Source organism: Panthera pardus, unplaced genomic scaffold, assembly GCF_024362965.1.
Source record: "Panthera pardus isolate Hobbes unplaced genomic scaffold, ASM2436296v1 HiC_scaffold_13, whole genome shotgun sequence".
Lineage (NCBI taxonomy): Eukaryota > Metazoa > Chordata > Mammalia > Carnivora > Felidae > Panthera > Panthera pardus.
In genome coordinates, this window is record NW_026526688.1 from 202,486,817 (window position 1) to 202,514,347 (window position 27,531).

General features: G+C 60.2%; 2 protein-coding genes across 2 annotated transcripts in view; one reads left to right on the plus strand and one right to left on the minus strand.

Moving 5' to 3' along the window:
- Nucleotides 1-19,645, minus strand: part of RGS12 (regulator of G protein signaling 12) — a 119,586-nt gene extending 99,941 nt beyond the window's left edge. Inside the window, 1 exon segment of the mRNA XM_019453817.2 lies at nt 19,522-19,645. The gene's annotated coding sequence lies outside the window, so the exon portion shown is untranslated.
- Nucleotides 14,566-27,203, plus strand: LOC109269743 (uncharacterized). Its single transcript, XM_053900725.1, has 4 exons — nt 14,566-14,577; nt 15,027-15,197; nt 22,342-22,409; nt 25,958-27,203. Exons 1-4 carry the CDS (start codon nt 14,566-14,568, stop codon nt 26,952-26,954), a joined length of 1,248 nt encoding a protein of 415 aa, XP_053756700.1. The 3' UTR covers nt 26,955-27,203.
- Nucleotides 27,204-27,531: the final 328 nt, after the last annotated feature.

Genomic DNA, 27,531 nt, shown 5'->3' on the forward strand with positions numbered 1-27,531 from the left:
CCCCCCTCCCCCTCCCCCCACTCCTCCTCTTTGGTCCCTGACTTCCACCTACCCCACCCCATCCATCTATGCACCTAGGACGCCACGCCTCCCCTGGGCCCAGGCCGCACCCCCCCACCCTACCTGCAGTCCACCAGCTGTGCCACCCCCAGCCTCCGCCATCCCTGAGCCTCCTCACCCCAAAGCCTCCTCCTCCTCACCCTGGCCAGCCCTCTCAGGGCCACCTGTGTCCCACCGGCTCCTCTCCGACCGTGGCCTCACCCCTGCTCCCTGGTGACCCCTGCCCTTCCCCCTCGGCCTCCCGTCCACCGGGAAAGAGCCCGCTCAGATCCTCATCCACGCTCACATCCTCCGCGCCCACCTGGGGACACCCCACCCCAGGGGAGCTGGCGGCGGGCTTTCTCCACAGCATGTGCTGTGCGGCCACCGTTGCCCGGGGGGCCTGGGCCCCGCCCCGAAGTCATGCTCCTCAGCCCCTGAGGGGTCCTGCTCCGCTCATGAGCACCCAGACCCACCCATCTTCGGCCCCCTGCTGCTCTCCTTTGCAGGGAACAGACAAGTCCCGCCAGCCCAGCGGCCACGCGGCCGGTGTGCACAGCCTCCCCCCTCCCCCCCGCGCACACCCTCCCACTTCGGGTTGGCTTCTCCGCCTAGGCCTCCCCCCCAGGCCCCCACTCTCTCAGGAAGCTGCCACGCCCACTGCCCTTCTCCCCTGGCGTGACGTGGCTCCCTCTCAAGTGGGCCACCACACAGCTTCTCACAGTCCCCGAGCCCCCCTGAACTGGAGAGGAGGAAAGCTCTCGCCGGACTCACCTTCCCGCAGCGCCTCTCCTCCCCTCGGCAGCGCCTCCAAGGCTCACCCTCCTGGGGTCTCCGCACCCCGCCTCCCACCCTCGCCCTCCCTCTGCAAACGGGCCTCCGGCCCCTCGTGCCCGCAAACACGCTCGCCTGGCCACCAACGAGCCCAGGGAGCCGCGTCCCACGGACTCTGCTGGGTCTGCATTCCCTGGCTTCTCAACAAACTCAACACGCTGCGCCTCTCTCTTCCGGGTCCTGCTCTGCTTGGCCTCGAGTGTGGGGGGTCCCAGCTCGCTCCCTCCACCCCGAGCGACTGGACCCCTCGAGGCCAGGGTCTCCCACATGCTGATCTCCCACCCACACCCTCCCGCAAGTCTGGGGGCACCTCAAACTTAACGGTCGAAACAAACTCTTCCTCAAAGCTGCTTCTGTCTCAGTGACCAGCCAGACACACGGGCAGAAGCGGACACAAGCGGGGTCCCAAAGAGACTCCCAGAACCCCAACCAGGACGCACACACATGCACAAAGAGGCGGCCTCAGGAAAAGGCTACCACAAACAGAAGAACAAGTGAACAGAGTCTACAAAACCCCAAACACAGGGCAGCCTCTAGAGGGAGCAGGCAGGCCAGGGGGACCAGGGGACCAGGGGGACCAGGGGGACCAGGGGGACCAGGGGCAGGATCGATACAGAATAGGCTGGAGCAGGAAGCCGCCAAGGGGACAAGCGGGACTGGAGGGGAATTCGGTGATAAGTCTCTCTGTTCGTCTGTCGCTACATCACCCACAGAGGGCAGCCAGAAAGGGTTCCCCAGGTTGGTAGGGTGCATTTGGGTTGTAGGACTTAAATTGTACATTATGTGGAAAACAAAATTCTCTTCAGAGAATCTTGGAGACAGGTCCAGAGATGGGGGGCAGGGCATGGAAGTGATGGATGGATGGAGGGAATGGGGGGGGGGGATAGATGGAGAGATGGATGGATGGATGGGTGGATGGATGGACAGATGGAGGACGGAGGGAAGGACAGATGGATGGGGAGGGAGGGGGGGTGGACAGATGGATGGGTGGGTGGGTGGGTGGATGGACAGACTGACTAAATTCATTAGTGGTAGTCAATGTTTACCCAATAAAACCTGCTTGGTTAGTTGGTCCAAAAATTAACGGACTCTTTTCCCGAGCTACAGACAAACGGGAACCTTCAAACAAAGTGGCCACCAAATGCTGCGCAGGGTAAGTGAAATGAGTCCCATCAAACTGTCAGAGAGGGGCGCCTGGGGGGCTCAGTCGGTTGAGCGTCCGACTTCGGCTCAGGTCACGATCTCGCCATTTAGGAGTTTGAGCCCCGCGTCGGGCTCTGTGCTGACGGCTCAGAGCCCGGAGCCTGCTTCGGATTCTGTGTCTCCCTCTCTCTGCCCCTCCCCTGCTCATACTCTGTGTCTCACTCTGTCTCTCAAAAAATGAATAAACGTTAAAAAAATAAAATAAAAACTTTCAGAGAGAGAAGACAGGTCTTGTATGAAGGAACAGAACCTGCCAGAAAACACCAGAGGACGGCAGAGCCCAGGGAGCTTCTGCGGCTCCCCACAGGCGGGCGGAAGAACAAACACGCGAGCGGGGAGAAGGCGGCTGACCGGCAGGCCCGGGTGTGGTGTCGCGGCAGGGTCACGGCGGCCGTGTCCCCACGCTGTGTCCACAGGGCGCCCGCGGCCTGGCCACGCTCCCCACGTGCGGCCGCCCCCTCCAGCACTCGTGCGAGCAGCCGAGCCGTAAACCCGTCCCCGAGACTTCAAACCTGTGGCAGCTCCACAAGGGAAGGGTGGCCTGTCCCAACACGTCTGTGAGCGCGACGGTCAACGAACGGCAAGGGAGGCGCCGAACGAGGCATTCTGTGTGTGAGTCTGCCCGTGGCGACGGCGGTCGCGATGAACTGCGTGTCCCTTGTCTGGGAGCAGCCTCCCGTTCGTGCCGTTTGTTGGACTCGCCGGGCGCGTGTCTTTTTATTCACCTGTGGCGCAAGCTCGAGCCGGCGCGGGGCTGCCTTGGGGGGGTCGGGCCGCTGCCCCCACGTCCGCGTCGGCAGAGGTGCGGACCGAACTCACCCGAGCCAGCCGGCCGGGTGCGTGGCGGGCGATGCTCCCAGAGGACCCCACCGGCGTCCACGGTGCGGCCCTGACACGAAGAGCCCGAGAGACACCAGCAGTGCGCCGTCGACGAGCCCCCGGACGTCCTAGAGGGGTGGGCTCGCGCCCCCCACGGACCGGGCAAGGGAGATTTCCCGTGCCCTCCCTAAAAGACATCTTGGACTCGGGGGCGAAAGAAGGACACTCTTCTAAAACGGCTACTGGACGGCAGTGCCTTCCGCGTGTACAATCTCACGCTTTCCCCTAAACACCCGAGGCCCTACAACGGCTCTGCTGATACAACGGAGCAAGCTGGTGCCTGTCCGCATCCGTTCCACAAATCCGTTCCACAAATCCGTTCCACAAAGGGCCTGCGGGGACAGGATGGTGCCCAGCGGCACAGGTGTCTCCGGCCGGCTCCCGGTGTCCCACCTACAGGCCCCGGCCGGCTCCCAGCAGCAGTTCTAACCCAGGACCCAGCCGGGCACCTGCACACCTGCCAGGCAGCACTGACGCACCGAGGACCCCTCGTGCCCTCGCACGCCCTCGTCAGCAGCAGGCGTGTCTGCAGCGGCCGTCCCACGCTCCGCTGTAGGTGGAGGGGCTGAGAGCGGCCTCCCCAGGTCAGGATGGGGAGCGGGGGCGCTCGGGGGGCTGTGCCCGGGAGCGACATCCGGGCCGCCGACCCACGCCTGGAGTCCGTCTACGTGGCGGGACTCGGGACTTGGAGCCGGCGCTGCCGTGGGAGGGTCTCGGGAGGAGTGTTCTGCACGTGGGGGGGGACGGGGCTCACTGGGGCCGGAGGCTGGACAGTGACAGAGCCCCCTGCCGCCTCTCTGTGTTTGTGATACAAGTCGATGGCACCCTCCTAGTCGTCCCGCCCTCGGCAGTCCCTCCCCGTGGGATCCGGGCTGAACTTGGCGCCTCACCCCTAGTAAACAGGGCAGAAGGCAGGAGACGTCACTTCCTAGAGCACTACAGACACTGGTTTTTGTCTTCCTCAGCTTTCCCTCGCTCACGCCGAAGGAAGTCAGCTGCCGGGTCGCGAGCTGCCCTAAGAAGCAGCCCCCGCGGCAAAGAACGATGTCTCAGGCCGCCAGCCGGCGAGGTCACGAGGCCTGCCGGCAGCTGCGTCACGTCTTCCGGGGCCGCCGCCCCCACGAGAGCCGAGCCCGGATGCAGACCGTCCCCCGCTGCGGCCTGGCCACCACCGCGGGCACAGCCCTGGGACAAAGGACCCAACTAAGCCTCACAGTGCCGACCACAGAAGCTGCGAGGTGAGAAACGCGGGTCGTCCTCTGCCGCCACGTGCCAGGGACTACCTGTTACGCAGCAGTGGTGACGAGCAAAACCGTGAACGATTTCACTTGACTTGCTCTCACTCCTACTATCGACACAGAGCAGCCTGCATTTGTTTCCGGGCAGCAACGCATGCTTAACGCTCCGAAATACGTTCCCTCAAACCTAATCTGTGATGTGCTGAGTCAGGAAATCGTACCGTGCACACCTGAGAGAAACGGACGACCGAGCGGAACACGCTGGCTGAGGGAAAGGGCCACCGGATGACTACCTCCCCGCTGGGACCTCGCAGGTCGCGCCAACGAGGAAAGCGAGGCTGCCCAGTCATGACTGAACACACTCGGCTAATTCCGCTTGGGCCCGTCGGCACGCCCCCGGCCGCCTCTCGCTTCGCTGTCAGCACGTGAGACGCTGACCTCCCTTGAGGTTTTTCTACCGACAAAATTACTTACCTGGCCCTCAAAGAGTCTGTCTCGGTTCCTCGGTGGCCTCGTCCCCCAGTGTGACGCCAATCCAGCCTGGGGGGCAGCTCAGCAGCCACGGGGATGATTAGCGTGTGTGCTTGTTGACTGATTTATGAAGGCTGAACAGAAGAGCACAACACAGAAAATGCTCCAGCTCAGCACTTTGTGATTACGCAGCCTTTGTGCGTGGGGCTTTTTTTAATGCCGGTTCCCGAGGTTTCAACGCTTCACGTCCAAAGAAACCAAGAGGCCAAGCCGCAGGGACCTCGGATCTGAGAGCGCGACTTGTCTGCCCTCCTGGCCGGGCTCCCCACTCCCCAGGAAGAGCCTGCCCCTCGCTAAGCAGCCCCCCCAGCCCCCCCCCACCCCCGCGGGGATCAGCAGGGGAGACCAGAACTTACTCCAACAGCAAAGCAGCTCTCGGATCAGGAAACAGGGCGATTATAAGCAATCAGGAAAGAGGAGAAAGAAATAAGAAAAAGAGAGAAGAGCTTAAACCCTGGCAACTTGAAGGTCTCGTCTCTCGGAACACATCAGAAAAACGTATGTACAGTTACTACCCGCAGCCTAATAGCATTAGGAATTCCGAAAACACCGAAAATACCGTGGAGTCGAAGAAAGAGTTATGCTAATGTCATACTGACTACATAAAGAAAGCTTGAAACACTAGCCGGAAACTTCCCCAGCCTCCTCCTTCAGGAGAACTTTCGTGGCCCTGAGTGGGCGGTGGTGCGAGTGGGGGTGGGGGGGCGGCTGAGCCCCCCTCGGCCCCTGCTCCCCAGTCCTAGTCACGGGCCCCAGTCATGGCTCGGTGGCCGCACAGGGAGGCCCGCGACCACCGCAAGTGCCCAAAGCCCTCCAGACACAAGGGCCTGCGGGGACAGGATGGTGCCCAGCGGCACAGGTGTCTCCGGCCGGCTCCCGGTGTCCCACCTACAGGCCCCGGCCGGCTCCCAGCAGCAGTTCTAACCCAGCACTGGCCCTTTTCCTAGCGTGAGGAGGACAAAGTCTACATTCGGCAGAAAGACTATCATTTAAATTACACAGGTCCGTTTTACTGGCTCAAAAACACTCATATATCTCCTGAGGGATTCTAATCTTTTGGGACATAAAGTTTACATCAAGCAAAATCTGTGGGCGAGCCCATCAAGAGGAGCAAACGTCACATGCTCTCTCATCTCAAAGAGAAATCAACACGTGAGACCTCGACCACTAGGGCAGTGCGCCCTGTCATACCGGGCTCACAGGGGCTCGGGGGTGGGGCAGTCTGCAGCCTGGGACGACACCAGGCATGGGCGTCCACATCCACAACCAGCGTCCCCCGAGCACACGCAGGGGCCCGGTCACTGGCCTGCCCCGCGGACTCTCCCCTGTCGTTCTGCACTCCCTCCGCCGTGCTGGACGGCACAAAGCTACTGAGGCGGGGGCGCCGCGACGTGACTTCCTTTATTCACGTCACATGAAGGACGTTTTCCACACAATAAGGAGTTTAAGAAAGACCTCGATTACGGAAGGAAGCTCGGCAGAAGGGAGGCGAGCCAGACCCCCAGCGCCCCGCAGCAGCCCGCCGTCACCTGGCCTCCGGGGCAGAGCTCAGCCCCGCGCCTTCTCCTGCTCACTCGGCACCTGCCCTGAAGCCACCAGGCCCGCCTCCACCTGCCCGCACCTTCCCTCGGGCTCATCTCCAACCACTAACGCTGGCCCGCTTCTCTGGGGACCCAGCCTGCCTGCCGAGGCCAGCCCAAACCGCAGTGTGCCTGGCGGGCAGGCCTGTGGTCACCGCCTCGGGACCGTCCCGCGCCTGCCTCACCCGTGGGCGCCTTCATTCGTTCGGCGGCTGCGGACCGGCTTCTTCGGCAGCACAGGAAGACCGTTGTCAACAGTGACAGTGATGGCCCCGCCTCCCTCCCGGTGCCAGCCGCGGCTGGCGGACGGCACGGCCACCCACGGAAGGTCAGGGGGACGCACGGGAGACCACGCAGCCCGACTCCTTCGGAGAATTCACTCCTCCCCATCCTTCACCGCTCCCCGGCTCAGCTCGGACCCCACTATCTCCTCCAATGCCCACCGACGCCCCAACTGTCCTGCGGACCGGCGGGCCCCACACGCCAGCCGCGTCTGCTGTCAGCCTAGGGGTGGCACTAGGTCACCTCCGACGTCCTTCTGAGGGAGCGGCACCCACACTCGGAGCATGTGTGGGCATCGGGACCCATCCGCGAGCAGGGGAACGCGGGGCCAGGCAGGATCCGGATCCACTCAGGGTCCACCTGCCAGAGGGGAGGACACACCGAGGCCGTGAACTTCAGAAGTCCTAACGGAGGGGAAGCGCCACGCCGACCAGGAGCTCAGAGGAGGGCCGGAAGCCGCAGCCCGCCCCCGCCCAGCCCCCACGGCCAGGACCAGCAGGACCCAAAGGGCAGACTGAGGCCAACCTACCCCCGCAGCCAGCGGGCAGACCTCCCGGGAGCCCGGCTTGCTCTGGGCACCTGCCTGACCACTGCCGAGAGTCAGGAGCAGGCCAAGCGGGAACTGCGACCCTCCGGGATCTGTAGCTGATGGGCCTGGGGGGCTATTCTCCATTCCAGAAACAAATTCTAGCTCAGTATCTTGAAATACGGGGGCTAAGCCATCTCGATTTTCCCTTCCTGTTGTTAATCGACTTTCTTTTTTTAAATATTTATTTATTTACTTATTTATTTTTAACGTTTTTTTATTTTTTGAAGGAGAGAGAGAGAGACAGAGCAGGAGCGGGGGAGGGGCAGAGAGGGGGGAGACACAGAATCCAAAGCAGGCTTGGGGCACCTGGGGGGCTCAGGCAGTTAAGCCTCCTACTTCAGCTCAGGTCATGATCTCGCGGTCCATGAGTTTGAGCCCCACATCGGGTTCTGTGTTGACAGCTCGGAGCCTGGAGCCTGCTACGGATTCTGTGTCTCCCTCTCTCTCTGACCCTCCCCCACTCAGAAAAAAATAAACATCAAAAAAAAAAATTAGAAAAAAAAAAAAAAAGAATCCAAAGGAGGTTACCAGGCTCCAGGCTGTCAGCACCGAGCCTGACACGGGGCTCAAACCCACAAACCACGAGATCGTGACCTGAGCCACCCAGGTGCCCCCTAACTCTCCTTTCTTATCTCTACTCAATATTTATTGTTTGTGGTTTTTCAACCCGGGCACAGCGGGACTACGGAGTTGTCGGCTTTAGCGAGTTAAACATACAGGACACCCGGTGAAATGTGAATTTCAGGTAAAAAATGAGTAACTTTTTAGTCTAAATATGTCCCAAATACCGCACGGTGTTTTGTCTGACAAATCTAGCCGAAGGGACGGAGGAGGGGGAGGCCCTCATGGTGACTCAGTAGCCCTTGGTTCCTCTCTGCGGGAGCCCGGCCGTCTCCCATTACCTGCACCCGGACTGTCACCTCCGTTCCCGCCCCCTTCACCCTCCCCCTTCGCCCCCCCCCTCCCCGCACCTCTCCCGACCCCTCACAGCCGCTTCCTTGGGCAGAGTGGACGGCGGCAGGCCAAGGACAGGAGGGGACGAGCCAACCCTGCGTCCACCTGCCCGCCGGCCCCCCTCACTCAATCCCCTGCCCTCGCCTGCCTCCTTGCCTCACCCCTGAACACCTACGAAAGGCTGAGAACGATTTTCCTCGTCAACAAACGGGCCTTATGTCAGGCCCCCCACGTGACTTTCTCCTGCCCACATATAGTCTCGGCCATTCCCTACAGGAATCTGGAGGAACAGGCAGGGCTGACAGAAATCCTTCTGCTCTCCACATCTTTCTCTGTCACTCCCAGGAAGACAGGACAGGCCCCAAACACGCCCAGTCCCGGTGCCCACGTCAGCGTGGGGAAGGCTCGGTCCCGCCCACGGGGAGGCTGAGGGCAGAACCTCATTTGGAAGCAATGGAGGAGGGGTGACCAGAGGGGGTCGCGCGGGCAGGAGGCCCCGCCCCCTGGCGACCCCACCTGGCTCCTCACCTCCCAGGTCCTGGCAGGGCGTCGTGGGCTGATGGTGGCCCCAAGGACGTCAGGCCCTAATCCGCAGAACTTGGAAACGACCCCCTTTGGAAACAGGGTCTTTGCGGGCGGGCGGGCTTACGTTAAGGATTCTGAGACAGGAGATGCTTCTGGATGATCTGGGCGGGCCCCGGACGCCATCCCAAGTGTCCTTATGAGAGGGAGGCGGAGGGGAGGTCCGACGCAGGCAGGGGAGAGGTCACGTGAACACGGAGGCAGAGGCGGGGCGGTGCGGCCACAGCCCATGACCACCAGCGGCCCCCAGAAGAGCCCCGAAGGGAGCACAGCCCTGCCGCCACCTGGATGCGGACTCCTGGCCCCCAGAACGGCAAGAGAACAAATTCCTGCTACTTGGAGCCCCCGGTTTGTGGGGCTTTGTCACCACAGCCGCAGGAGACTACCACGACAGACGGGCGCAGGGAGCCCTCCTCCCCCTGGGCCCCGGCCGCCCCGGCTTCTCAGCGAGGAAGCCGACGGGCTGCTGAATGCTGAACCCCACAGAACCGGCTGTCACTCTGAATCTGGCTGGATACAGAATCTGGCTGGACTCCAGGCAACCAGGGACGCGGGGCCCTGGGGAGCGGGTGGTCTGGGCACCTGCCCAGTACCTCCCGGGGAACATGTATCCCGGGCTCAGCTCCTCTGACCGTGTTCAGAGAGGAGCCACAGGGGCGCCTGGTAGCTCGGTCAGTGAAGCGTCCGGCTCTTGATTTCGGTTCAGGGCACAGTCTCATGGTTCGTGAGTTCGAGCCCCGCACTGGGCTCTCTGCTGTCAGCTCAGAGCCCACTTCGGATCCTCTGTTCCCCTCTCTCTGCACCCCACCCCGCCCCCCGCTCGTGCTCACTCTCTCTCTCTCTCTCTCTCTCTCTCTCTCAAAAACAAATGAACATTAAGAAAAAAAAAAAGATGTGCTCCACAAGGTCTGAGCCTCCCACCTGGGCACCTCCGGGGCACATCCACTCAGGCAACGACACCGCAAGCCCAGACGTGACGTCACTAACGGTCACCGACAAAAGTCCCCCACGTGAGACGCACACACGCTATCCTAGCTAATCCTCACAGGGGCCCCATCCTTCACCTTACCTTCGACGGAAACCGCACACGGAAAGCATTTTGCCCCAGGTCTAACTAGACGGTGGGGTGGAGGACACGGTGCCTGAGCCAGTGGTCTGCGTCCTTCCGCTCCGGCCTCAGATGGAGCCCCACGCCCAGGCAACTCAAGCCGGGCCCCGGGGTCGCCAGCCCGAGAGGTCACAGAAGAGCCAGCCCTGGGCTTTACGATGTCCTGGGTTTGTTAAGGAAAAGCTTTTAGACTAGAGGCGCTCACTCCCTGGTTCCCGGATTCTCCTGACGAGAAACAAGTGAACCCAAAGATCGATGCCTGGCTACTCAGCAAAGCACAAGGAGGTCTAGCAGTGAAGCAAAGAGCCTCACGCGTTCTCCTATGCTGCTAAATCAAGTTCCGGCCGGTTACAAGATACGAAAGCCATCCATCTGAAGGCACCTGAGAACGTGAAAAGCAGGTGGAAAGCAGAGGGGTCGTCCCCTAAAAGAACGGGTTGCCCTGGGTAAGACACGCATTCGTACAGACGGCTGGAACTCTGGTGGAAGGCAGCAAGCCTCCTAGCTTCACGGCCGAGAACAGAGTTTGGGCACAGCTGGAAGTGAGGGGGACACCTCAATGTCTCAGAAAGGAGGCAGCGTGGAAGACAGATAGCCCTGAGGTGGGTCTGTAAACTCAGCCCAGGCCCTCGGCCAGCCCCTGAGCTGCCCCAAGGAGCAGAAGCGAGGAGCTGGTAGGCCAAGTGCGTGAGGCAGAGACGAGAGCGGAGATCTCAGTTTGAGTCAAGACAAATTAACCTCCGGAACAAAACGCAAAACTCTCCAGAAACGAGAATCACCACAGTGGACCGTCCACAACGCTCAGCACATGATCAAGGATTACCCGATGTTCACAGAAACGGGAGGATGACCCACAGTCAAGAGAAAAACGAGTCCACAGAAATTGATCCTGAGAAACCCAGGGGTTGAAATTAGCAGATAAGACCTTAAGGCAGCTAATATAAAGTGAAAACTTTAATGCAAAATATGATCACAATAAACAGATGACATATCTCAGTAGAGAAATAGAAACTATAAATAAAAGTAGGCACCAGGCTGGCTTAGTCACTACAGCATGCGGCTTGATCTCAGGGTCACGAGTTCAAGCCCCGCACTGGGTGTAAAGCTCACTTTAAAATTTAAAAAAAAATTTTTTTTGTAAAGCAAGTGGAAATTCTAGAAATAAAAACTACAGTAACTGAAATGTGGAAACTCACCAGATGGGATTAAGAACAAACTGGAGGCAGAAGGAGGGGTGAGTTAACTTGAAGACAGATTAATAGAAACTACCCAATATGAAAACTGGCAAAAATGATTTTTAAAACGGACAGAGCCTGATGCCCAGTGGGACAACATCAAGCACCAACAATAAATGTAACAGGAACACCAAAAGGAGAGAATAAATGAGATAGAAAAAAATACTTGAGGAAACCATGAACGAATTTTCCCCAGACTTGGTGAAAAATTACAAACGTATAGATCCAAGAGGCTCAACAAAGCCAGGGCAGGATGAATACCAAGAAAACCGTCCCACGCATATCGCACTCAAGTGCTGAGAGATAGGGGTGCCGGGGGCTCCGTCAGTGAAGCGTCCAGCTTTTGGTTTTGGCTCAGGTCGCGATCTCATGGTTCACGGGTCCGAGCCCTGTGTCGGGCTCAGTGCTGACGGCACGGGGCCTGCTTGGGATTCTCTCTCCCTCTCAAAATAAATAAATAAACTTCGAAACACGAAACAAAACAGAAGCGCTGAAAGACAAAGACGAGAGCTGGAAAGCAGCATCGCCACCTAACACACGGGACGCCACGGCTATGACAGGGTTTCATACAAATGCAGCAGCCAGAAGACGCTGGCAACCTGGAATTCTACATCCGGCAAAGAGATCCTTTAACACTGAAGGAAAATAAAGGCATTTCAGAGAAATGAAAACCAGGAGGATTTGTCACTGAACAGGCAAGAAATGCTAAAGCGTTTCAAGCGGAAGAGAAAGGATACCAGACGGAGACACAAATCTGCAGGAAGGAAGGAAGCACACCAGAAGCGGTGGACGTGTAAGTAAATATTTTAAAATATTGGTGTTTCCCTCTTAATTTCTTTTCCGATGTTTTTTGTACATTTATTTATTTTTTGAGAGACAGAGGCAGAGCACAAGTCGGGGAGGGACAGAGGGAGAGGGAGACACAGAGTCCGAAGCAGGCTCCAGGCTCCGAGCCGCCAGCACAGAGCCCGACGCGGGGCTCGAACTCACGAACTGTGAGATCGTGACCTGAGCTGAAGTCGGTCGCTTAACCGACTGAGCCACCCAGGCGCCCCCCCCCCTCTTAATTTTTTTCAAATACATGAGTTTTCAAAACAAAAATTATGGGGCACCTGGGTGACTCAGTCAGTTGAGCATCTGACTCTTGATTGCAGCTCAGGCCATGATCTCACAGTTCGTGAGTTCGAGCTGACAGCACAGAGCCTGCTTGGGCTTCTCTCTCTCTCTCTCTCTCTCTCAAAATAAATAAATTAAAAAAAAATTTTTCAGGGTATTCCAAATAGGGGTGCCTCGGTGGCTCTGTCGGCTAAGCGTCCGACTCTTGCTCTCAGCTCAGGTCTTGAGCTCAGGGTCGTGAGTTCAAGCCTCGTGTTGGGCTCTGCTCTGGGCGTGAACCCTACTTAAAAAAAAAAAGGAATATTCCCAATATTATTTATTCCCCACCCCCAAGTTGCTTTGGAGGAATTTGTGTTTATTATTTATCAGCTAATAAAAAAATTCTTCAATTTGGGGGAGGGATATTTAAACACTGAAAAATGTAAATGGATAAAACGTTCACATTCAAAAGCCAACACTGTCAAACTGGATACATGATCGGGACTCAACCGTAGGTTTTATAAGAAGCTGACTCTGAACACGAGGACACAAACAGGCTGAGCACAAAAGAACGGAAGAAGTGTGCCGTGCAAACAGTAAACGTGAGGAAGCTCGGAGGGCTGACTTAATATGAGGCTTCAAGCCCCATTCATCAGCACAATCATCCCCACAAACGTGTGCCAACTTAATAACAGATTCACACACATGAACCAAGCGTGAAGGAGCAAAAAGCGGAAACGGACCAATGCAGTCGGTGTTGGGAGATGCTGAAAACCTTTCTCAGCAACTGGTGGAAACCCCCCGAGTCCCTCCCACCCAACATCAGTAATGACACAGGACATGTGAACACTACGTGATATTTCTACGCGCCCGGCAGTTTTAGGTGTTTGAGATCAGCCATGAATGCTATTGAGGAAGAAACCCTGGTCTCATGGAAGAGATGGTCTTATGGTCTTAGGAAAAATGGGGGGGGAGAAGGAAAAAAGAAAACCAGAATAAAAACTTGAAGTATGTTTACTATCTTCCAGAAAAGAAGGTCCTAAATCTCTGAACAAAGAACAAGATGATATTTTTTTTTTTTAAAGAAAAGGGAAACCAAAACAACTCTTGAAAACGGAAAAGGATAATGGCGATAAAGGGACTAACAGAGGGCTGGGAGACAATGGGACACAATCTCCCGAGAGCTGAGCAAACGTCTCCCAGATCAACAAGAGGAGAAAAGAGATCAGGGGATTAGCAGGTCAGCCAGGAGATCCCAATTCCAGATACACGGAGTTCCAGAAAGAACTCAAGATTGAAAGCAGGAAATTCTCACGGGAGTAACAGAAAAGTCAGTCCCCAGGCCGAAGGGCCCCACCCCGTGCCCGGCACAGCGGCACAGCGTTGAGAACAAGCACCATCATGGGCTAGTTCGGGGCACGGGGGGAGCAAGGGAAGCCCCCGTGAGCTTCCTGGGGCCAGATCACAGACGGGACAACTGAAGTCAGAACGGCACCCGTGATGGAAACGGAAGACCACGAAGCAACATCTTCAAAAACCGGAGAAAATAGGGGCACCTGGGTGGCTCAGTCGGTTGAGCGTCCGACTTTGGCTGAGGTCATGATCTCACGGTTCCTGGGTTCGAGCCCCACGTCGGGCTCTGTGCTGACAGCTGGGAGCCTGGAACCTGCTTCTGATTCTGTGTCTCCCTCTCTCTGCCCTTTCCCTGCTCACACTCTGCCTCTCTCTCTTCCTCCCTCTCAAAAATAAATAAACATTAAAAAAAACTTTTTTTAAAAACTGAGAAAATATTTTTCAGTATTTTCAATATTCTATACCCAGCTAAACCAAAAGTAACTGAGGAGTGAAGATATTTTCAGAACCAAAGATGAGAGTAATATCTACGTAATGTCCCTTAGCTATCCAGAATACCTCCTTCAGCAAAACGAGGAGTGAGCCCAGGCGGAGAGAGGGGTCCAGAGTGCGGGGACCGACACAGAGGGACAGTGGCACAGGGGACGCTGGGCGACAGCCGTGCAGGGGCCTTCCCGGGACCAGAACAGACTGGGGCAGGACGCGGGACCCCGGGAGAAGACGCCCCAACAGCAGGCGCCGCCACAATGGGGGTGTAAGGCAGGAGAGAGTTCTGGAATAGGCGGGTGGCAGGGCCGGGTGGGAAAGCTGCTGCACTCAGTGTCCTGGCCGGTCGGTGACAAACCATCCCTAGGGTCAGAGGTTTAACCAAAAGCTACGACTGTGGTGGGAGGTGGAGGGAGAGGAAGGGGTGGAGGGGCCTTGGGAGAGCAGAGGTTCCGCCGCACCTGTGGCAAAACGGAAAGCTCAGACGGCACTGCAGGAGGCGCGGACGATCTGTCGTCTTGGCCCTTCGCCCAGCGTCCTGGAGGGGTGATCACGACCCAGGTTGAGGGACAGCAAGATGCAGAAAAAGGTGAGTAGCACGGTGTGTGTGTGCACGCGTGTCTGGGGGTGCCTCTGTGTCTGTGGGAAGGTGTCCGTGTGTGCCTCTGTGGGGATCTGTGTGCGCGTGTGTACCCCTCAGTATCTGCGTGGGTGTCTTGTGTCTGTGTGGAGGGATAGGTCTGTGCGCGTGCGTCCGTGTGTGGGTGCACATCTGCGTGTGTGCGTGTGTGTCTATCTAGAAATGACCGTGTGAACAGGAACACAGCCGGGGAAGGGTGTAGCTCGGGGGTCACCATGGTTAGAGGCTTGGGGACAGCCGAGCCACGGGATGGGAGACGGAAGACGGCCAGAAAGGACAAAGCACCTGTCGTCTGTGGGAAAAGCTCCGCCCGGTGCACAGGGACCAACGGATCAGGTGACCTTTTGAACGCGTGAAGCCGGAAATCACGGGTAAAAATCCCATGCGCCTGTGTACAGAGAGCGCGTCTCAGGAGAGACTCCAGTTTTCATCAGACGGTCAAGGGAGCAGCGACCACGCCCCACCCCCCAAGCAGTAAGAACAAGTCGCCTGAGGCCGATCTTCTGCCCGGGCCACCGGCCCCACCCCAGAAGCTGTGTCACATGAAAGGCGGTCCTCCCAGACCCCGGGTGCGGAGCACGGCGGGGGGCTGGGCAGCGTCCCGGGACTCAGGTCCCAGTTCCCGGACCGGGAACGCCACCGACAGGCAGCAGGGACTTGGAGGTGTGACAACGTGCAGGTGGCAGAGGCCCCGGGTCTGCAATGGCAGGGGCCCTTGTGGGAGGAAGGCAGGGAGCCGGGGAGCCGGGGACGCGGGGCCCAAGGACGGAGGACGGCCCCCAGAAGCTCAGAGGGGACGGACTGGGCTCTCCCGGAGCGAGGTGTCACCCAGTTTCGGCCCAGTGACACCCATCTCGGACTTGTGGCTTCCTATGCGGAAGCCCCGAAGTTTGTGGTGACTTGTTACAGCAGCCACAGGAAACTCTTTCAAGCGCTAATTCGAAAAAGCAATGTTTACAGGACTTCCACCAAGTCAAAGAAAAGGTAAAATGTAACAGGGCACCTGCTGCACCCACCGCCTGCCGCCCGGACACCCTGTTTTCTCCTGCGTCCTCACTGTCTGCCTGGCCCGGTTGGTTCTGACACAGACGGCGGGAGACCACACAGTCGCAAAGTGAACCCCTGTCGTCTTCCCTGGGAGGGTGGGAGGGACGGCCGCCAGCACGCCTGTCCCTCCCATTCTCCCGTCCCTCCCACGTGCGTCCTGCAGCCTCAACCAGCCTCCCCCCGCCCCTCCCCCCCCACGCCCTCCGGCATCCACAGCCAGCGCCCAGTCCCGGCCCTACAGCCTCATCTGCTCCCCGGCCCTCCCTTCCCAGCAGCCTTCATTCTAGAAAGTGGGAGCGAGGCCTGCCCTTGACCCTGGGGCTGCCAGCACCGGCAGCTGCCCTCTCTCTGCCGCGCAGGCCTGCTCGGTGCCCCTCTCCTCACCCCGACCCACCCCACGACACAGCCACCACGGCCGCCCCGCGCGTCCAGCCCAAGTCCACGGCCTTCCCTCTGGCCACCACGGCCTCCCTCGCCCCGCTGGTCCCCATGGCCCCAGAAGTGCCCACGTCCCTCACTGCCCGTCGGCCAGGGCCCTCGCTGTGGGCACCCAAGCACTGGGCCGTCCACCTGAGGAGCGTCCCTCAAGTCCGGGTCCCGCGCCGAGCCCTGCGTGCCTGCGGTCTCTGGTCGTCAAACCCACCGGGTGGGGTGGCATTTTTATGAAGTTCACACGGTGACAATTATGTTTCCACAGTAAAACTTTAACCACGCTCTACTCCCCCTCCCCTCCCCCACTGCCCGTTCCAGACGCCAGGACCCCTCCCCGTGCGCTTCACCCCACGGCCAGGGTGGGGGTGCTGCCCCCTCCGCTGCGCCCCTCCTCTCCGGAGCCGGCCCCCTGCGGGACCGCCGGCCTCCCGCGGGCCCCGCCCACAGCACACGGTGACCATCACTGACACGGGCCGCTCCCAGGGCCCCGGACAGACCCCTCATGACCAAGAGCGGCCTCCTGGCAGGCCACGTTCCCGAGCCATCCTCTAAGGGGAACTGAGGCACGAGTGGGCGGTCACCTGCCCAAGGCCTCATCCCAGGAAAGTGGCCGGGCGGGTGCCAGGCCAGGAGGCACACTCGGAAGCCCCTGTCTGCGCCCAACTCTGGGGCTGCTCTCCATCTACACCCCACAACCCTGGGGTTGTGTCTATACCCCACAACTCTGGGCCGCTCTGTCCGCACCCCACAACTCTGGGCCGCTCTGTCCGCACCCCACAACTCTGGGCCGCTCTGTCTGCACCCCACAACTCTGGACCGCTCTGTCTACACCCCACAACTCTGGGCCACTCTGTCTACACCCCACAACTCTGGACCACTGTCTATACCCCACAACTCTGGGCCACTCTGTCTACATCCCACAACTCTGGACCACTCTGTCTACACCCCAAAACTCTGGGCCACTCTGTCTACACCCCACAACTCTGGGCCGCTCTGTCCGCACCCAACAACTCTGGACCACTCTCTCTCTACATCCCACAACTCTGGGCCACTCTCTATACCCCACAACTCTGGGCCGCTCTGTCTATACCCTACAACTCTGGAGCACTCTCTGTCTATACCCCACAACTCTGGGCCACTCTGTCAACACCTCACAACTCTGGGCCACTCTGTCAACACCTCACAACTCTGGGCCGCTCTGTCCACACCCCACAACTCTGGGCTGCTCTCTGTCTACACCCCACAACTCTGGGCCGCTCTGTCCACACCCCACAACTCTGGGCCACTCTCTGTCTACACCCCACAACTCTGGGCCGCTCTGTCCACACCCCACAACTCTGGGCCACTCTGTCCACACCCCACAACTCTGGGCTGCTCTCTGTCTACACCCCACAACTCTGGGCCGCTCTGTCCACACCCCACAACTCTGGGCCACTCTGTCCACACCCCACAACTCTGGGCTGCTCTCTGTCTACACCCCACAACTCTGGGCCGCTCTGTCCACACCCCACAACTCTGGGCCACTCTGTCCACACCCCACAACTCTGGGCTGCTCTCTGTCTACACCCCACAACTCTGGGCCGCTCTGTCCACACCCCACAACTCTGGGCCACTCTGTCCACACCCCACAACTCTGGGCTGCTCTCTGTCTACACCCCACAACTCTGGGCCGCTCTGTCCACACCCCACAACTCTGGGCCACTCTGTCCACACCCCACAACTCTGGGCTGCTCTCTGTCCACACCCCACAACTCTGGGCCACTCTGTCCACACCCCACAACTCTGGGCTGCTCTCTGTCCACACCCCACAACTCTGGGCCGCTCTGTCCACACCCCACAACTCTGGACCGCTCTGTCAACAGCCCACAACTCTGGGCCGCTCTGTCCACACCCCACAACTCTGGGCCGCTCTGTCCACACCCCACAACTCTGGGCCGCTCTGTCCACACCCCACAACTCTGGGCCGCTCTGTCTACACCCCACAACTCTGGGCCGCTCTGTCCACACCCCACAACTCTGGGCCGCTCTGTCCACACCCCACAACTCTGGGCCACTCTGTCTACACCCCACAACTCTGGGCCACTCTGTCCACACTCCACAACTCTGGGCTGCTCTCTGTCTACACCCCACAACTCTGGAGCACTCTCTGTCTCTACCCCACAACTCTGGGCCGCTCTGTCAACACCCCACAACTCTGGGCCGCTCTGTCCACACCCCACAACTCTGGGCTGCTCTCTGTCTACACCCCACAACTCTGGGCCGCTCTGTCCACACCCCACAACTCTGGGCCACTCTGTCTCTACACCCCACAACTCTGGGCCACTATGTCTACACCCTACAACTCTGGGCCACTCTGTCCACACCCCAGAACTCTGGGCCACTCTGTCCACACCCTACAACTCTGGACCACTCTGTCCACACCCCACAACTCTGGGCCGCTCTGTCCACACCCCACAACTCTGGGCCACTCTCTCTCTACACCCCACAACTCTGGGCCGCTCTGTCCACACCCCACAACTCTGGGCCACTCTGTCTACACCCCACAACTCTGGATCACTCTGTCCACACCCCACAACTCTGGATGACTGTCTATACCCCACAACTCTGGGCCGCTCTGTCTGCACCCCACAACTCTGGAGCACTCTCTGTCTATACCCCACAACTCTGGACCGCTCTCTGTCTACACCCCACAACTCTGGACGACTCTCTGCACCCCGCAACTCTGGACCGCTCTGTCTATACCCCACAACTCTGGGCCGCTCTGTCTACACCCCACAACTCTGGGCCACTCTCTCTCTATACCCCACAACTCTGGGCTGCTCTGTCCACACCCCACAACTCTGGGCCGCCCTGTCTACACCCCACAACCGGGAAACCCTCCCGGCCGCTGCACTGACGTTGCCACAGTTAATCGCTGGAGTTAGGGTCCCTGGAGACACCTCGACCCAAACAATGCGGCCGCCTGCTGGGGGCGACCAGGAAACTCCAGACCGGACGCAGACACGGGCCCCCGGACTCCGGCCCAGGTCTGGGCGAGCGCGGTGGGCACGGCGGGCCCCGGTTCTCGGCCCATCCGCCGCCCCCCACCCCGACTCCGGCCCGGGACCCTCGGGTCCTGCCAAGGACCGGTCGGCCCCTCGGAGACCCCACAACCCAGGCTCCGGCGGGGTCCGCCCGCGCGGGCCCACGACAAAGTCCTCGGCGGAGGGCCCAGGAACAAAAGGAGAGCGGCGGGCGGCCGGGCGGCCCGGGGACGCGGGGACCCAGACGAGCGGGACGCCGGCCGCCCCCAGGACCCCTCGACCCTCGGCCTCGCTGGGCGGGGCCGGCGGCCGGGCCGCGGAGCGCGCGAGCGCGCGCCCAGAGAAGAAAGAAACGGAGGCGGGGCGACCCTGCGCCCGGCCCGCAACCTACCGGCCGCTCGCTCCGCCGGCCGCGATCCGCTCCGCCCGCGCGCGCAACGGTCGCTCCGCTGCCGCCGCCCGCCCGGGGGGCGGGAGCCCCGGTGGGCGGGGGGCGGAGGGGCGTGGTCTGCGCGGGGGCGGGGCGGGTGGAAGGCGTGGTCTCTAAGGACGTGGGCGGGTCCAAGACCGAGCCAGAATGCTTGGCCTGTGGGGCGGGGCCTCGGTGACGGGGCGGAGCCGCCAGGGGCGGGGCGGGCCTACGGGGGCGGAGTCTACAGGGGTGAGAGACTGGGCGCGCGGCCAGGCTTCCAGGGGACGAGGGTAGAAAGAAATGAGGGGCGGGGCCTCAGCCGGAGGCGGGGCCTGCGCGGCGGATATGGGGGGGCGGAGCCTCCGGACCCGGGACAAGACTTCCGCTGCCCGCGCGGAGGTGGACGGAGACTCCCGCGGTGGAATCCTTCCAGATACCCCGCCCAGTCCTCTCTTTTCTCTAGGCCCCGATCCCCTCCCATTCTGGGGCTTTTCCTGCGCCTCCTCCCCGGGTTCCACCTTACACACCTGCCCAGGTCTCCCATCTCCTCGGCCCCTCGTGCGCCCCCGCCAGGACTCCCCTCCCGACCCGCCCACCCGAGTCCCTTCCCGTCTCCCCCGCCCCGGTTCCTCCACAGCTCGAGTCTCCTCTCGCGTCCCTGCCCCGGGTCTCCTCCCGACTCCCCCCTTCCCAGCCCGGGTTGCCTCGAGTCTCCTGGGCCCCGTATCCCCCCCAGCCTGGGTTCCCTCCTGCCCCACCACCCGGGTCCTCTCCCGATTCCCGAGTTACCCCCTCAGGGTTCCTTCTTGCCTCCTGGGCCCCCTATCCTCCCCGCCAGCCCGGGGTCCCAACTGCGCCCCCGCCCGGGCCCCCCTCGCGAGACCCCCACTCTGGCCCCGATTCCTCTCCAGCCCGGTTCCTGAAGGCGACTGGACGCTTCCTCCATGCCCCCGCCCAGAGTCTGAGATCCCGCACCCTCTCCAGAGGACCTTGATGTGCATCTAGACTGAATTCCACCTGGAAATAAGGGAGGGGAGCAGATGAGAAGTGTGTTGTCCCCCCGGGAGCACAATCATCCCCTAGTCCTTCCCACAGGTGCGAGAGCCAGGCAGGCTTTGCCGGGTTGCCCTGGAGGTCCCCAGGGGCACTGCCCCAACCCTCCCCTCCTGCCTGAGTCCCCCAGGAGACCCTCCAGGGTTACCTCTCCCCTGCCTCCTGTTGTCTTCTTCCTCAGCAATCACTGTTTCTTTGGAAATTACTTTCTCTGTAGTCATAATGACCAGCTAGAGTACTTTGGGGAAACAGTCCCCTGGGCATTTGCCCTACACTCTAAGTGGGGAAAAAAAATCAAGTGCAGGATTCCTGACTAGTTGGGTCCTGGCTTTCAGTTACACAGCCAGCTCTCAGACCTGGCCGAAGCCTGCTGGGTTGTCTATTAAATCATCACGACAAATACACTAGCCATCACGCCTCCAGTCCCTCTGTTGAATGGAAAAATCGGAGAACTAAGCCGCGTTTCATATTCCCTCCAGAGCTCCCAAAACGATACTAAGGGGGATTTTCCCCCTACAGCGTATTGTCAGTACGCGTCTTCCCCTTGTTGCAAATAAACCACCTAGCTGGACAGAGTTACAGAATGTGGAGCCGGCATGGTGGACGCGGGCGGGCCACCAGGAGAGCTGCCACGGGGCCAGAAATGGGGAGCTCTGAGACGCTGGGGGTCCACTGTCTCCACAGCAGCACTGCCGTGGCCCGTGTACTTGGGGAACTCATGTTGCGGCCTCGCCCCCAGTGCAGTGGTGTTGGGGATGAGGCCTCTGGGAGGTGATTGGGTCATGAGGGTGGAGCCCCCACAGATGGGACTCGTGCCTTATGAAAGAGACTCCGGTGAGCTCCCTCATCCTTCGCCACCGGCTGGCTGTGAACCGGTGAAGCTCTCACCAGACACTCAACCTGCTGTTGCCTTGATCTTGGACTTCCAGCCTCAGGAGCTCTGTTGTTGATAAGTGTCCCCCTCACCAGTCTGTAGTATTTTTGTCATAGCAACCCAGGTGGACTGAGACGAGCACCCAAGCCTACCTCTGCTGTATGTGCAGGGACAGGTGCAGGAGAGCAGATGGGCAGTGTCCCGCCCAGTCACAGGCCTCAGCCCCTTCTGATCGTATCACGTATCCCTCCTGCCTCCCGAGATTCTGTCTTCCCTGCCTTGTCTCAGCTGTGTCTCAGCTGCCGGCTTAAGCCAGGGTCCCTTTTTCATCCTCTCGTTTCCTTTCACCAGCGCTGGGGCCCCTGCTCCTTCCGGCTTGCCCTGGACTCCTCCTCTTGTGCCTTCTTTCCCTTTGAAACAGGCCCCTCACTGCCTGTCCATCCTCCACGCGCTTGTGTCCTGGACCCTGTGCAGCGCCGTCCCTTCTCCCGTCTCCCTCTCTTCTCAATGTATCACCTGTCTTGTGTGGCTTCAGAAATACTTGTCTCCCCTCTCCATGCCTCCCCACCGCGTTTTCCTGGTTGGGATCTCCTCCTCATTAGGTCTTGTATTATTTGTTTCGGCCCCAGGAGGAAATTTGAGAAGAGTCTAACAAAGCCCCAGTTGGTAGGAAAGGCAGAGAGTGAGTGCAGAGCCAGGACCCACAGTGTGGAGGGAACAGGTGCCGCCTCCAGGGCTGAGGGAGCGTGGGGACAACCCAGAGAGACAGGGAGAGACGGAGCAGCCAGACAGGACCCAGGGGAATGGCTCCACACAGAGAAAGCTGGGAAATAGCCCCACCCTCACCCTCCTCCCGCTTTCTCGCCTTCTAGGCTCCTGCTGAGTCCCACCAGTGGAGGCTTCCGGAGCAGGGAGGAGGAGTGGAGAGCCGCCCTGGGAGGTGGGTGGTGCAGCAGGTCTCTCATTGCCTTCGTCTTGCTTCTCCGCACGTGTGTGCCGGGTCCACGCAGGCAGGCAGCACGCCTGGGAGAAGGGAGGGTGCTGATGCAGCAGGGGTGGGGCGGGGGAGCTGCTTCCGTGCTGGCCCATCCCTTCGGGGCACTCAGGACCCCTGGAAGTGGGGGAATGTCATGCTGAGAAGGGGTGGAAAGGGAAACTGAGTCTCGATTTGAGAAGACAGGTCTTATCGATCAAGTTCCCTCTACCAGTCAGGTGCTTTACAAGAGCCTCCGGCCAGGGGTGCCTGGGTGGCTCAGTGGGTTGAGCGTCTGACTCTTAATTTCAGATCAGGTCATGATCTCACAGTTCGTGAGTTCGAGCCCCACGTCAGGCTCTCTCCGTCTCTGCCTGTTCCTCCCCCACTGTGCTCTCTCTCAAAAGAAATAAATAAGCTTTACAAAAACAGAAAAAAACAAGAATGTCTGGTCGTGGCCCTGGGACACTGTTCCCACTCCCTGTGAAGCCTGACGCCCGCCTGACACGCCGGAAGTGACGTTTGGCCCGTGTCTGGGGGCCCCGGGATCCAGGCAAGCTGACTTCGAGTTCATCACAGGCACCCCTACGGCTCCGCCTGGCACACACCCGTGGTCTTCGTTCTTTACCTGTGTTTTCTTTTTTTTAATGTTTGTTTTTATTTATTTCTGAGAGAGAGGAGGAGGAGCAGGGGGCGGGGCAGAGAGAGAGAGAGAAAGACCGAGAACCCCAAGCCGACTCCACACCATCAGCACAGAGATCAACGTAGGCCTCGACCCCACAAACTATGATATCATGACCTGAGCCGAAACTGAGTCAGACACTCAACCGACTGAGCCACCCTGCCGCCCCTATTTTTTTTAATTTTTTTTAATGTCTGTTTTTGAGACAGAGAGAGACAGAGCACAAGCAGGGGAGGGGCAGAGAGAGAGGGAGGCACAGAATCCGAAGCGGGCTCCAGGCTCCGAGTTGTCGGCACAGAGCCCGACGTGGGGCTCGAACCCATGAAACGTGAGAGCATGACCTGGGCCAAAGTCGGACGCTCAACCGACTGAGCCATCCAGGGGCCTCGCCCCTGTTTTTTTTTAATGTTTAGTTTATTTTTGAGAGAGAGAAAGAGATAATGCCGAGGAGGAGCAGAGAGAGGAGGGGGGACAGAGGATCCGAAGCAGGCTTATAAATAGCTCCCCCTTTCTCTCTAGGAGTCCGTTTGGGGCGATAAAGCATCTGGTCACCCAGCCTCAGAAATGTCCTCTGAGGAGCGCCTGCCCACAGGCTGTGGGCTGAGGCCCCCGGGGCGCAAGGGGGGAAGTGGGGGGCGCCTGAGTGAGCAGCCGGGTGGGGGCCGGACCGCGGGGCTCTGTGGCAAGCGGGCGCTAGAGGTTGGTTGGCTCCCACGATGGCAGAAGAGGAGAGCTGGTGGGCAGGAGGCTGCGGTGCCCCCCCCACCCCCGCCCCGTGGAAAGCCACGGCCATTTCCGTTCTGTTCCCGGGGCCCAGAGCCGGCCTGAGGGGAGGCGGGACCCCTCGGCGGGAGGACCCCTCAGGCCAATGCGGGTCTCTACGGCAGACGTGTCTCCCGCCTCCAGGGTCGCTCTGTCCCCAAAAGAGGGCTGCCCGGACTTCATGAGAACTGTCCCTTTCAGGGTTTGAGCAGACACTGGCTCCAGGCCACCCAAACCCCGTCCTGCCCTGAGATTAGAACTGGGCTGGCATGGAGGGGCCCAGTCCGTAGCACATGCACCAGTGGGTCCACAGCCCCGGTGGTTGTCCCCCTCGCCCCTAAATGTAAAATCGTACAGACGCTACCCGGCAGCTGGCGGGACCCCCCCCCCAAGCAGTCCCCGGCCCTGTGGGTTCTGGGACCCCACGGCTGTCCCCTCAGATGCAAAGCCATCCAGCAGAAGCCGAGCCACACTCCGAAGGACGGCGATGCGATCCGTGGTCCTCGCGGGGACACGGTGGCTGTGTGTGTCACATTCTACCCCTGCTCCCCGCTCTGTGCATTTTCCAATTTCCCGTGTCATTAAAAAGGGGGGCTTTCCTGCACAAAGCGGCTTCTCAGTCACTAAGAACACTGACCTAGGAAAGGAGGCACAGAGCCCTCCCACCCCCAGCTGGGCAGGCCCAGAGCTCGCTCACACCCTCACACCGATGGTCAATGCCACCGGGGGAGGAGGCCCCAAGGCCACCAGTGCGGGGTTTGCTGCGCTCCTGGAACTCACCTGCCGGTGACTACAGGGGAGTCGGGATACCGTTGGGGGGGGGGTTCTAGGGGCTGAGTGCTGATCCCCCTTCCCCAGCTGGCCACCAGGCGGCTCACCAGTGGGAGTGACTGCCCACAGCCTGTGGTCTCTGGGGACACGCCCCCTCCCTCCCCCGCCCCCCACCTCCCCCAGCAGGCATGGACTCCGGAGAGGAGGCCTGGGGCTTGTTCCTGGCCAGGCCCGTGGGTGGCTCCCCCTGGGGGCGGGGTGCCTGCCCCCTCCCCACTGGTCTGCTCCTCCCTGCGGTGGGACTTGCTACCGGGGGGTGGGGGGCGAGCCCCCCCCCCATCGGCCTGCACCTCGCTCACCTTCCTACTGTCCCCTGGGATGTAGGCAGCGCTGGGTCAACCCAGAGGAGAGGATGTGGCGCTCTGGGTCACCCATCTGGAGCCAGGTGGGCACATCCACCTCACCTGCTCTGAGAGCAGGAAGGATTCGCTGGAAACCCCATTGCCTTCTCCCACTGTCCCCGCACTGTCCCCTCACTGTCCCCCCACTATCTCCCGCCACTGTCCCCCATCACTGTCCTCCCTCACTGCCCCCTCACTGTCCTGCACGGTCCCCTCACTGTCTCACACTGTGACCTCACTGCCCCCTCACTGTCCTCCCTCACTGCCCCCTCACTGTCCCCTCACTGTCCCTTCACTGTCCCTTCACTGTCCCCCTCACTGTCCCCCTCACTGCCCCCTCACTGTCCCACACGGTCCCCTCACTGTCTCACACTGTGACCTCACTGTCCCTTCACTGTCCCCCTCAGTGCCCCCTCACTGTCCTCCCTCACTGCCCCCTCACTGTCCCCTCACTGCCCCCTCACTGTCCTGCCCTGCCCACCCCATCCTTCTGTACGTCCGGTCAGTGTGGTCTCTGCTGGTCCTCCCAGCACTCCATGCAGCCCGGTTGCCCCAGCTCCTGGGGGGGGGGGGTATTCTGTCCTTGACCTAGAAAGGCCTGGCCACATGAGCCCCTCCCTCAGACACACACCTCTGGTGTGGACGTCACCAGGTCAGCTTCCCTGGCTCCCACCCTGCCCCTGACACCTGTTTCCCTGCACCCACCCCCTGAACCCATTCTGCAGGTGGAGACTGAGGCTGGAGCAGGGGCGGGTAGCAAGTCAGGACTGGGTGACGGGGTTGGGATTTGATCCCAAAGCCTGACTCGGCCCCTCCCCTTGAGCCCTGGGCCACTGCCCGAGGCCGGCCACACACATTGCCTGGTCCTGTTCACAGTCCCACGGCCTCGTCTTCTGCAGGACGAAAGCCGATTGTCCTCAACTGGCCCCTGTGTGCCTTCCAAGAAGTCATGAGACGGGACGTGGGGGCCTCACAGCCGAAAGCCCTTGGTGCCAGGAGAGACGAGACCGGACCCGGTGCTTGTGGTCAAGTGTCTACTGGATGGACTCAGCCTGGGCCCGGGGTGCCCTCCCCCTCCCCAGCCCGTGCTCCTCCTGCTTTCCTGTCCTCCGTGGGCCTGCTGGCGAGCCGCCCCGGCGGCTTCTTCCTCACCTGCCAGGGATCAACTCACCCCACACGCGCTGCCCGGGTGGAGACGAGGCCCATACACACACCTGTCTCCATCCTGCCATGCTGCACGGGCGTCAAGTTCACGTCTGTCCCACGGCCCCCACCCCGGAGCTCCTGGATAGAAAGGACCACAGCTGGCCATCGGCAGGGTGCACTTCTGATTGCCCCCTGCACTGGGCACGTGCTAGGCTTGGGGACACAATGTCCAGGGCAGGAGAGAGGAGGCTCCAGGAAGTCCAGGTGTGGTGGCCCAGCAGGGCCGCTTCGGGAACCACACCCAGGAGGCTGGGCAGATCTGTTCCAGAAGAGCCCTTGGCTGTGTGGAGGAGGGGACAACAAAGGGCAGTGGCAGTCATGCACGGAATGGGGACAGTGGATCTGGGGGCCTGCGGTCAGCGGTGTGGGCCAGGGAGGGGTGCGGACCCCAAAACAAGAACCAAGGGGGCAGGCACGACCAGAGAAGGACAGACCCACGTGGAACCCAGAGGGTTTGGGCAGATGAGGGGTCACCAGGGAGATGGACGTGGGTCTCGGGGCCCCCAACCCAGCTCGACTCACACCCGCCCCCACCTGAAATGCTCCGGCTCCAGGCCCCCTCCTGAGGCCCTCCCTGACCTTCCTGGGGGGAAAGCCACCCCTTCCCTGAACATCCACAAAACCGACCGGCTGCACCTCTGTGTTTTGGAATTCATTACGGTCAGTGCACAGGGGAAATACGTCAAATGAAGCATAATGTTTTTACCCAGAACACATGAAATTAATTAAATAGAGTACATGGCTACTAAATAGAACTTGTATTAATTAGGGATATTGTTACCAAATAGAACATGCAGTAATTAGATAGACCACATCGTTACCGAACAGAACATACACTAATTAACCGGAGCACATTGTTCCTGCGTGAAAAGTACTTGATTCTTCCTGGGGCTCCAGGGAGGATCGCGCTGGTGGCCAGGGACAGGGAGGCCCCACAGGCAGGCCAGCCTTGGGCAAGTCCACAAAGCAGGAAAGGGGGTCCCCCGCGTGGTGTGAACATCGCCCTCTTGTACAGACTCGACTTTGAAATGTCTCTTCCTATTTGGGGGAGATGTAGCTTAGGAGAGTGTCTCCCTTCCTCGGAAAATGAACATGAAATAAATCAGAAAGCATCATCTCAAAATAGGAAAACGACAGTGTAATACCTTGCAGGCCTCCCCGGCCTCCCCATCCTCAGCCCGCACGTGCCCATTTACAGGTGTGGAGACTGAGCCCAGGAGACAGGCGCCGGCCGCGGACGTAGCCCTGCCCAGTGTCCTTGAGAGTG